Below are 12,201 nucleotides of genomic sequence, written 5' to 3'. Positions count from 1 at the left end.
GCTATTTCATCTTTTCCATATATTCCATATTTCATCTATTTCATAATTGACTCCAGCATCTTCCCCACCACCGTTGTCAGGCTAACTGGTCTATAATTCCCTGTTTTCTCTCTCTCGCCTTTCTTAAAAAGTGGGATAACATTAGCTACTCTCCAATACACAGCAACTGATCCTCACTCTGTAGAACATTGGAAAAATGATCACCAATGCGTCCACGATTTCCAGAGCAACTTCTTTATGTACCCTGGGATGCAGACCATCAGGCCCTGTGGATTTATCAGCCTTCAGTCCCATCAGTCTACCTAACACCATTTCCAAGCAAAATATGAGGTGCTGCTCCTCCAATTTGCAGTGGGACTCACTCTGGCCATAGAGGAGGCCCAGGACAGAAAGGTTGGATATGGAATGGGAGGGGGAGTTGAAATTTTGATCCACCGGGAGATTGGGTTGGTTATTGCGGACCGTGCGGAAGTGTTGGGTGAAACGATCGCCCAAATTGGAGGAGCAGCACTTGTATTTCGCTTGGGTAGTTTGCACCCCAGCGATATAAACATCGACTTCTCCAATTTCAGGTAGTCCTTGTTTTCTCCCTCCTTCCCCTCCCCTTCCCAGCTCTCCCACAGCCTACTGTCTCCGCATCTTCCTTTTTCCTTCCCCCCATCCCCCCCCACCCCCACATCAGTCTGAAGAAGGGTCTCGACCCAAAACATCACTTATTCCTTCGCTCCATAGATGCTTCCTCACCCGCTGAGTTTCTCCAGCATTTTTGTCTACTATATTATTGTTACTGACTTATGTAATTTTAATGCTCTCATGCTGCTGTCCTGATGTGAGCAGCACTGTAAGAAAGACTATTCCAGCTGGGTTTTTTTCTACCAACACCTGGAGTTTCACGAGAGGTGCAAACAGTAACTGAGTGTTTGCTTGATGTATGCATTTGGTTAGTTCTGTGCTGCACCACTGGGTGGAGTGCCCCTCCATTGTACAAAACTGACACCTTTTATTCACTGAAAGCTTGCACATCTGAAGCTGCAATCTATTTATTCATTGTCTTGGATAGAGCTGGATGGTGTGGGAAATTAAATGATGAATAGCTGTCATGAAGGTACGGAGGTGGTGGGCAAACATTACGCAGCATTTAACTGTTAAAGGAAGTGTGCTTATTTTCAAAGTTCATTTGGATTTCTAGGAGTATGTATAACAGGGATTTTTTTTTAATGACTAGTCAGTTTATTTCTATGAACATAGATGTGTAAAACAGAAATGAGTTGTTTTCAATAAAATATGGATTTCAGTTGGCATATACTTTTAGAAAGAAGTACATCTGAATATTATTTACTACAATAATATAAATTTACAGCACGAGGAGCAGAAAATCTATAAAAGGAAAATAAAAATTGCTGCTGGGTATGGTAATTGGGATCCATTTTAATAAGGAACAACTGGCTTGATTAGGGATTCTCTAGAGAATGATTGTGAAGAAAAATATGTTCACACGAGACAAAGACCAAGTTCTGCCACTGTATAGGCCAGTTATTTAGCGCAACATGACTTGCAGGCATTACAGTATTTATTTTGGGAACACATTAAATGCACAGTATGCTATGCAGCACTTCGTGTTTAAAAGAGCCAAATATAAAGGAAATAGGGATCTATATTGTCCTTAGTGTATAACTATGTGTTCCTTGTTTGCTAAACGTCTCACACCAGGCAGTGAATCTGAATAGTGTCGATACAGAGTGGTTGTATGGTAGATTCCATGATTAATCAGTGAAATTCCATCCTCTAGCATCACTCACTGCCCTCTTGTGATGTAAGACCAGACGTACACTGCATTGAAAAGTCAAGACACACACCACACATACACCTACAAATTCTGCTGAAAGCAGAGGAGGGAGATCGGCTCATTTAGCAGAAGAATTTCCTTTGACATTTCCAGATTACGCAGCTCGACACTGGTTCTCTGCTGACTTACTGAGTGTGCAGCGAGGCAGTCTCAGCCTTCATTTGTCGCAATGTCTGAGTTTATTTTAGCTTTGGTAACAATATCAGGATTATTCCCTATCGCCAAGGCTGTATCAGTTCTAGTTGATAAAGGTAAGGATACTTTATTTACTGCATTGATATTTAAAAGAAGTCTCTGGTAAACTTGTACATTTTTACAAAATGCCATTTATGACTATGTGGAGCATCGCTGTATTCTATCAGTCAGTAGAGCTTGTGTTACTGTGCTTAATTACTGCATCTAGTAACCCTTGAGTGACTATCTTGTGAAAGGATGGTTATTGCATTTCTAGCTTAAAAGCAGGCAGCATCTGGTAAGGAGAGTGATGTGATATGCTTCAGCTGCAGGAACAGTTTTTTGTGTTGAAGTTTAGTGCATTTGACTTTAAATCTGTGCTACTGCCAACCCCCCAAACCTCTGAACCCACCTCCCCACCCTGGCGGACTGTTGACTTTCTTTTGTAATTTCTCCTAAGCATTATCGTAATACTTAATCTTGCTACGTTGAGTAATTAATATTCTTGCTGTCGCCTCGGCTACTGAATTTCCTTGATTATATGATTTGTGCTCTGTACTGAGAGGGGAAGCATCAGAAGCCGAACTTGTATAGTTTTCCACGTCATTGCATTTTTGTCTCCCTATGTGCTCTATAAAATTGTGCCATGAAAGTGTTTATATTAAAAGTATTCATAAAGTAATTCCCTGACAATAGAAGCTTCTTTTAAAAGTTTGACTCCATGACTTTACGTTGTATCTTGCCCTTGGGTGCAACATGTTAAGATATAGCAAATCTTATTACATAACAACAACAAAAAATCTAGGAATTCATGCGGTTCCTGTCATTTCCGCTATTTCTCTAAACTATATGGTTTGTGTTATGTACTCGGAAGAAGCCATCAAGAAGCATGCTCATTCTCTTTGTGGTGCCTCGAAATAAAACAATTGCATTCACTTTCCCTGTGAAATACGTACCTTCCAAACTGAAGTTTAGAAATAATGACTTTGTATTTATCGTACAGTATTTACATGTTAGATAAACTGCAGTTTGAATAAAAGCTTTTTGTGTACTACAGCTTGTTGGATATTACTTTACTTCCATATTTATGATGACAGGGTTTTCTCTGTGCTTTTATTATTTTTTTAAAATCATTTTTTCAAAAAAATGAAAGAAATAAACTTACCCGTAACTTTCTGTAATTTTTGGCATGGGTTTAATAGGTGATTTGTATTAATTAACAACATACTGTCAGGCTTTTGCGGGTATCACTAGAGAAAGTGGAGAGAGTTAAAAAAAAGATCTGTTGGGAATGTGTCAGTTTTAAAAATAAATTCATATATTTACACTATTTTATCTATATATGGTGCTGTATTTTCAAATACAAATGCTGATGTTTTTCAAGGTCAGATATAGCATTGATTGTTTTCTTTAACACACAATTTTACTTTGCTGTCTTTAAAATGTATACCTCTAAAACGAAACGCAAACAGGACCTAATTAAATGCTAGAATTACTATGAGACTTTCAGAGTTCATTAAAAGAGAGAAAAAAAGTGTCAAGAACTATAATAGATAACAAACACTTTCCATTAACTCAACAACCGATATTTTAAAGGGCTATGCAGTCTGGCTTCCATGTTTTCAAATCTAAATTATATTTTTACAATACTTTTAATGTAATACTTAAAGTGGATGTTGGCCGGGGAGGTGGTGCTGTTATACCTATTTTGCTGAAATTTTAACTGAGCCATGAATAATATTTCAGCACAATTGAGCACCTTCCAATTGAAAAAGGTATCCATTGTAAAAGGCATTGTGATGAGTTTGTGAAACATAAATCTGTGCCCACATTGGAGAGAGAATCCATTATCTAGTCATTAATAATGATGATTATTGAAACTGAGGCTATAATCTGCAGTACATACTTTAAATCTGTAGTACTATCTTCCCAAAGCCTGTCTTTGGAGAAAAAAAGAGAAGCATATTGGAGTGAGGAACATGCGACAGTGAGGTAGATGTGTTGTAATCTCTCACTAGCTATTCTTTTAATGTGGCTGACAAAAGAGGAGTAGAATGCATCAAAGATCCAATGCAAACATATTTTTAACAAATTCATATCAGGGGCAGTAAGTTTTATCTTTAAATAAATACTCAATTTATAACATATCAGTGATGGTTTAAATACTAATAAATCTGATGATTTGTTGCCTCAGAATTTATTCTTTCTTTTATTTTATTAACGGTGCTTGAGATGTTGCTTGGGGAACACAAATTCTTTGAAAATCTGAAAATTCTCCAAGGTAGTTGAAAGAACTTGGGTTTAATTTCCGCCACCTCCAACGAGATCCCACCACTAGCCACATTTTCCCATCTCCACCCCTTTCCACCTTCCACAGAGACCGTTCCCTCCGGAACTCCCTGGTTAACTCATCCCTTCCCACCCAAACCGCCCCCTCCCCAGGTACGTTTCCCTGCAACCGCAGAAGATGCAACAACTGTCGCTATACCTCCCTCGACTCTGCCCAGAGACCCCAACAGTCCTTTCAGGTTAGGCAGATGTCCACTTTCACCGCCTCCAACCGCATCTACTGTATCTATTGTTCAAGATGTGGACCCGTAAACATCGACGAGACTAAACGCAGACTGGGCAATCATTTAGCAGAACACCTTCGCTCAGCCTGCCTGAACCAACCTGATCTCCTGTTTGCTGGACACTTTATTTCTCCTACCCATTACTGCGCAGACCTTTCAGTCCTCGGGTTCCTCCATTGTCAGAGTGAGGCTAAATGCAAATTGGAGGAACAGCACCTCATATTTTGCTTTGGCAGCTTGCAGCCCAGTGGTATGAAAATTGATTCATCTCACTTCAGGTAGCCCCGTCATTCCCTCTCTCTCTCTCTATCCCTCCCCCAACCAAGTCGCACTAGCTTCTCATTTTCACCCGACAAACAGCTAACAATGATGTAAATCATTACCTTTTTGCATATCTTTCATTCATTGTTCTTCATCTCTCTACATCACCGTCTATATCTCCAATTTCCCTTATCCATAACCAGTCTGAAGAAGGGTCTCGACCCGAAACGTCACCCATTCCTTCTCTACAGAGATGCTGCCTGCCCCTCTGAGTTACTCCAGCTTTTTGTGTCTATCTTCAGATTAAAACAGCATCTGCAGTTCCTTCTTACACATCTTGGGTTTAATAATATCAGTTTTTTTTAAAACAGTGCACGAGACTAATGTTGACTTTGAATAAAAATGTAAAATTGATGATATCAATTGATTTCCATGTCTATTGAAGTAAAAGTAAATGTACTTCTATCTTTGACACAGCTCATTGACTTTTCACTTGTGCTCTTATGTATATTGTGGTACTTTTGCAGAATATTAAATAGTTACTGAATTACTCCTGCATTTTATGTAAAATGTGCATCTTGTAAAATTTGACATAAAAATATCATGCATAGACTTAAACATAAAGTAATATCCTTATCTGATTATATAATAAATAAGTAGATATAATTGGTTGAAAACATAAAGTGATCTTAAAATAACTTTAGACACATTTAGTAATTATACGAAACATTTTCAGAAGGTCATGCAGCAGAATGTTTACAATAACACATGTGAGTCATGCTATTATTCATTTCTATTTAAGCCTTACAGTGTTCAATGAACACTTGACAGAGCAACTAAACAATTGCTTCCCAAATCTATCGCTGCTGAAACAGCCAACAGGAGGTGCAAGAGAGGAGAGCAACGTGATTGATATTACAGTTTCACTTCTGTCCCCTTGAATAGGAATAGAGTTATCAGACACAAAACAGGATACCAAGTATGTGAAAATTATAAAGGGGTGTGTAGGGAGCAAAACAATGTTGTTGTGCCACACCTGCAATTTCTGCAAATGGTGGTTTACTTTCACAAATATGAAGTACTAAGACTGGAAAATAAAAGTGGCAATTTTTTAAAAGTTCCACAGGATGAATAGACCAAATGAAAAAACATGGAGCCCTCAGGGCTATATGCAGTGCAAAGGCTAATAAATTAAGGCTGTGTTTATATATTTTTAATGTAAATGACTGCTAATTTTAGAAATCATATTATAATAATATAAGCTTTCCATTGCTCTGAAAACATACAAAGGATTAAGGTGAGGTTTATCCTTAAACATATGAAAATACTATATCAGATGACTAAGTTAGCCATCCAAATCTTACAAGGTAAGCACTGCGCCACTGCTTGTTACTAGTGGTGAACTGTCTATGCTCACCAATGGGTCACGTGGTAAATATATGTTTAAAGTTTAGTAGATCTGAGTGTTAGGGGGAGATGAGGTGAGGGGAGGGGAGGGGGAGAGGGTGGGGAGCAGGGAGGGGGAGGGAGGGTGGAGGGAAGAAGGTAGGGGTTGTGAAGGGGAGGGGGGTTTAGGGGGAGGGGATGGAGGGGAGGAGGATGGGGAGGGGAAAAAAGAGGGGGAGAGAGAGAGAGAGAGAGGAGGTTAGAGGGAGGGGGGGGAGAGGGAGAAGGGGGGGAGAGAGGAGAGGAGGGGGAGAGAGGAGGAGAGGGGGGGGAGAGAGGAGAGGAGGGGGAGGAGGGGAGAGAGAGGGGGCTAGAGAGGGGGAGAGGGGGGGGGGGGGTTGGAGAGGGGGAGGGGGGGGGGGGGGGGGGGGGGGGGGGGGGAGGGGGGGGGGGGGGGGGGGGGGGGGGGGGGGGGGGGGTGGAGAGAAGGGAGAGGGGAGGGGGGTTTAGGGGGGGGGTGGGTGGGGGTGGAGGAGGGGAGGGGGGAGGGGAGGGGTGGGACGGGGGGGGAAGGGAGGGAGGGGAGAGGAGGAGAGGGGAGAGAGGAGAGGGGAGAGAGAGAGGGGGGGAGAGAGGGGGGAGAGAGGAAGAGGGAAAGGTATAGGGGAGAGAGAGAGGGGGGGAGAGAGGAGAGGGGGGAGGAGGAGAGAGGGGGGGGGGAGAGAGGAGAGGGGGGAGAGAGGAGAGGGGGGAGAGGAGAGGAGAGAGAGGGGGGGGAGGAGAGAGGGGGGGGGGAGAGAGAGGGGGGGGAGAGAGAGGGAGTGAGAGAGAGGGAGGGGAGAGAGGGGGGGAGAGAGAGGGGGATAGGGAGAGAGAGACAGGGAGAGATAGGAGGAGGGGGGGAGAGAGAGGGGGGAAGAGGGGGGAGGAGGGGGGGGGAGGGGGGAGAGAGGGGGGAGGGGGGAGGGGGGAGGGGGGGAGAGAGAGGAGGAGGGGAGCGAGGGGGGGAGGGGGGGAGGCAGAGAGGGGGAGGGGGCAGGGGGGGAGGGGGGGAGGAGAGAGGAGAGAGGGAGGAGGGGGGGGAGAGGAGGGGGGGGAGGAGGGGGGAGAGAGGAGGGGGAGGGAGAGAGGGAGGGGAGAGAGGGGGAGGAGAGGGAAGGAGGGAGGGGGAGGGGGGGGGGGGGGAGGGGGAGAGGGGGGGGGGGGAGAGTAGAAGGGGATGAGAGGAGGAGAGGGGGAGGAGAGGAGAGGGAGGAGAGAGGAGAGGGGGAGAGGGGCAGAGGGGGTGGATGAGGGGGGATGGGGGGGGGGGGAGAGAGAGTGCCTTTTTACTTCAACCCAAACCCAAACAACTATTTGCAGGCAGTGTTATTTTACCTCTAACCATATTTTCATTTTCAAACTAAATTAAGGGTACTCACAGTGCTGTAGACATTGGTCAGTGTCATTCAAAGCTCTGATTGAGGCACACCACTTGCAGAGACTGATTGAGGCACACCACTTGCAGAGACTGATTGAGGCACACCACTTCCTGGTTTTATAGTTGGTCCCCCTCCCTCCAGCAGGGGCAGCAGAGAGAATGGGGAATGTTGTAAAAACATTAATATCTCTGTCAATTTTCATCGACGGGAAAAATCCTCAGCACACACGCGGCGGAGTGGGGCTCTGAGTCAGGTGGCCAAAAATGACGGCCGTAGGTGGCGGCGTACTCTCAGAAACTGCAGCACAGAAAGCTGAAACCGGTCAAGAACAGAGTTTTAGTAATATAGATATGTCAACTTGGACCTATGGACGCTGTGGGTAGCCACTTGTTAAATATATCAAAAGCGTTGTAAATCCCTTCCATTCATCTGCTAATCAAAAATATTAAAATATTAAAAATCAATGAAACAATTAAACAAACCATTCCAAACACTGGAACAATTACAAACAACTAACTAAATTAACATTAAAAAAAAGTGTATTACTTACTCTTGCCCATTCTACCTGTTCCTCGCCATTGTAATGAATAGCCACAAGTTAAGCAAGCAGATTTCCCAATATAAGCGTAGGGGAATTACAGCGCCTTTGAGCTCCATGAGAAATCCAGTGTCAGAACACAGTGAGGTAATTGTCAACAGAAATTGGTCAACAAATGCGGAACATCCATGTTCAAGTAGGAAATCTGAACGTGGCACGTGAGGAAAGGAATGTACATAGCATTTTGGCATGGTATTGCCGGCATCTCGCAACGCCTTTTGTATTTTTTTTAGATTCATTGTCAGTTCCCGCTTTCAAATTTGAGGCTTACTCTGCAGAAATATTCAAGGTTAGCCTCGATGCAGCTTCTCTGTTTTCCATTACTGTGGATTCCTCCCTGCAGTTTAAAAGCGATAGATTACATTTCTCCCCAGTCCTCAGGCGACTGGATCTGCAATCTAAATTCACCATGGGAAATGTAACCTGTTGGAACAAACTGCCACCTAGTGTGGTAAGTGTAGACTTGATTGAAAATTACAAATCAGAAAAAATCTCAAACTTTGCAAAAGCAGAAAATATTTATCTGTTGCCAAGGTAAAGTGGATATAACATCTGGCCATGTCCTAGACATAGGAATGAATGACAGGTGGTGGCAATATGTGCTGCAGGCACTTTGTCTTTCTTACCTCTTGTGTAATCAGGAATTAAATCCAGCAATTGCTTCTGAAATTGTAGCTTTTTGTACACTGTGTAATCTTTACACTGTAATATGTCTAATCCCAGTGGCTGTTGAAAGGAAATGAGATGCTGGTGGTGACCAAGGCAAAATGGTTTTATTCTGCACTGTCAGTGGCTTTTGGGGGCAGTATCTATCATTTTCCCTATTACTGGAGTAACTCAGCAGGACAGGCAGTATCTCTGGAGAGAAGAAATGAGTAACGTTTCGGGTCAAAACCCTTCTTCATCTCCGGAGATGCTGCCTGTCCCGCTGAGTTACTCTTGCATTTTGTGTCTATCTTTGATTTAAACTAGCATCTGCAGTTCCTTTCTACACATTCTGCCATTTACCTCATTGCTGACTGACTGATTTCTACCTGGCTGGTTAATTATAAGTGCTCTGAATACTTATAAACAGAAAGAATTATAATCACCAGTTCAATTTTTGGATGGTTGCGGTTACTTGTTCTGGTATCCATATTTTGTTCTGCAATGCGCTTCATATTACAGGCTTGGACATTTGTCTGCTCACTGAGGGAGCAAAATAAACCCCTTTGCTCACAATGAATGGTGGTGCTGGCTCGAAGGGCCGAATGGCCTACTCCTGCACCTATTGTCTATTGTCTATTGTCTATTGTCTATTGTCTATTGTCCAACCCATCAGTTTGTGTGCATTTATTATAGTTGTAGTATTTTCCTGGTCCTGCAACACCTCCTGAATACTCAATAAATACCATTAGCATAAGGTATTTTCATAAAAAGTAATTAAATGGTTCCCATTACTTCACAATTCCTTAACCCCCTTTGGGAACATCGTTAATAACATAAATGAACTGATTTAATCCGTGACACTAACCATGTATTTATAATGTCTGTGATTTATCCCTGCCCGTGTCCCATAAAAGTTTCCTCAAAACAACTCTTTAAATTGCCGCTTCATTCAGTTCCTTTACTGGCTGTCATTGTCATTCTAAACCACTATTGGATGGTTTCTAGATGATATGAACTGTTTAAATATAAATTACTATTAACGGTTATATATTACCAATGGGACTACCCCTTTAAAGTCTTTCTTTGATTATAAAGTTCCGTCGAAAGCCCTGAACTCATAAAAAGGCACAATATAAATCTATAGTGTAGGAAGGAACTGCAGATACTGGTTTAAACTGAAGATAGTCACAAAAAGCTGTAGTAACTCAGCGGGACAGGCACCATCTCTGGAGAGAAGGAATAGGTGGTGTTTCGGTTCAAAGAAGGGTCTCGTCACCCATTCCTTCTCTCCAGAATGTTGCCTGTCCCGCTGAGTTACTCCAGCTTTTACAATACAATACAATACAATACAATACAATACAAAACAAAACAATAATACAATACAATACAATAATATTTTATTAGCCAAGTATGTTTTGCAACATACGAGGAATTTAATTTGCCAAGTCAGTCACACAAATAAAAAGCAACAGAACACACAAAATACATTTTAACATAAACATCCATCACAGTGACTCCTCCACATTCCTCACTGTGATGGAAGGCGAAAAAAAAGTTCAATCTGTTCCCTTCTTTGTCCTCCAGCGGCCTCGAGCCTCCCGTTGACGGGACGATCTTACTCCCGTAGCCGGTGGCGGGCCTCCTCGTCGGGGCGATCAGCTCCTGCATCGGTAGGAATCTCAGCTCCCCCACACCGGGCGATCTGACGCCGGGTCATGGCTGCTCGAAAGTCATGCGGCTTCCGGAGCCCCCGAGACTGCAAGCCCTTGATGGTAAAATCCGCAGCCCGTGATTGGAGCGATCCCAGGCAAGGAATCAACCCCGATGGCAAGTCCACGCCCTGCTGTGGGGCTCAAAGTCTGTCCCGAGCAAGGCCGCCAGCTCCATGATGTTAGGCCATAGAGCGCCCAGAGATACGACCCAAAAAACAATTGCATCTCCGGCAAGGTATGAGGCTGAAAAAATAGTTTTTCCCCCAACATAAAACAAACCAGAGAACATTTACACAAACTTTTAAAACACATTAAAATAACAACAAAAAGACAAAAACAACAGACAGACTTGGCGTGGCTGCCAATTGTTCGGCGCCCCTGGTGGTATCCAGCTTTTTGTGTCTATCTACAATATAAATCTATATCTTTCCTTTTTACCTTTTTTTGAACTGTATGGAGCTGTTCAACTTGACATAGAGACTGAGAATTATATCCATGTCAAAATTATGAAACAATTACACTAAATAGCTTTCTTTGGAATCTTATGATTGAAGATCTGGTGTGATTTTTCCTTTTTTTTCCAAGTTATTTATCTCCAACTCATTTATTTATTTATTTATTTAGATGTGTGCCTATAACTGATAAGGCCAATGTTTTCCACCCATTCCAATTTATATCTATATAAAGATGTGTTGATCCATCCACCTGAATAGCTGCAGCCAGAAAAGGTACACCTACACAGCTGCTGGTAAGGAATTCCATGATTTTGAGGCAGTAATGATGAAGGGATGGTGATGTACTTCCAAGCCAGATTGCTGTGCACCTTGAACAGTAACATAGAGGTGATTGTGTTTTGTTACCCTCGCTGTTCTTGCTGGTAGAGATTTCAGGTTTGTATGGAAGAAGGTTCGGCAAGGAACTGGAGTGCATTGCACTCCATCCTCTGTGGTGAAAGTAATGGATGTTTAAGCTTATCAATTTGCCTCATCTTTGGGCACATTGCCATCATTACAACACTGCAGTTTCCAGAGCAATGAGTTATATGATGGCATTTTGATGCTCCAGATGATTGGAAGTGCAAAATAAAAAAAAAGCAGTTGCTACAACTGTCACTAGGTCACTAGGGGCGCCGCATTGAAGGCAGCCTCGGCCTACAGCCCGTTTGTAAATCTTTTTTTTTCCATCAGTTTTAAAGTTCGTTTTGGGGAATCTATAATTTTTCTATGTGGGGGAAGACGGTAACGTAAGGGGAAAACTTGTTTCCCAGTCGCTTCCTGGCGGGGACGCGACTATTTTCCGAGTCACGTCCTCTCACCCTCCTCGCGGCCTACCACCTGGATTGGCATGGCCTTTCCTGCTGAGGACCGGACCAGAGCTTCAAGAGCGGCGACACAGCGCTGGAGTCACCGTGGAGCGGGCGATGCTTACCTGGAACTCCGTTTGGAGCTCCGGAGCGTTGGGACGCTGCTCCAACATCGCTGAGCTGTGGTTTGGAGACCTTCCAGCGCGGCCGGCACTGAACAACATCACGGAGTTCTGGGGCCCTTTGCCGAGGGCCACCAGTGTTGCATCTCCACCCAGC

At 43.3% G+C, this 12,201-nt stretch overlaps 1 protein-coding gene across 1 annotated transcript in view; it reads left to right on the top strand.

Moving 5' to 3' along the window:
• Positions 1 to 1,140: 1,140 nt before the first annotated feature.
• The window catches only part of LOC129699152 (low-density lipoprotein receptor-related protein 1B-like), a 603,338-nt gene continuing 592,277 nt past the window's right edge, over positions 1,141 to 12,201 (top strand). Inside the window, exon 1 of the mRNA XM_055638820.1 lies at positions 1,141 to 2,097. Coding sequence (XP_055494795.1) covers positions 2,016 to 2,097 — 82 coding nt within the window. The 5' untranslated portion in view covers positions 1,141 to 2,015. The remainder of the gene's footprint in view (positions 2,098 to 12,201) is intronic.

Source organism: Leucoraja erinacea, chromosome 7, assembly GCF_028641065.1.
Source record: "Leucoraja erinacea ecotype New England chromosome 7, Leri_hhj_1, whole genome shotgun sequence".
Classification (NCBI taxonomy): Eukaryota; Metazoa; Chordata; class Chondrichthyes; order Rajiformes; family Rajidae; genus Leucoraja; species Leucoraja erinaceus.
Note: the sequence above shows the minus strand (reverse complement) of the source record. Positions and strands in the feature narration are given on the sequence as shown.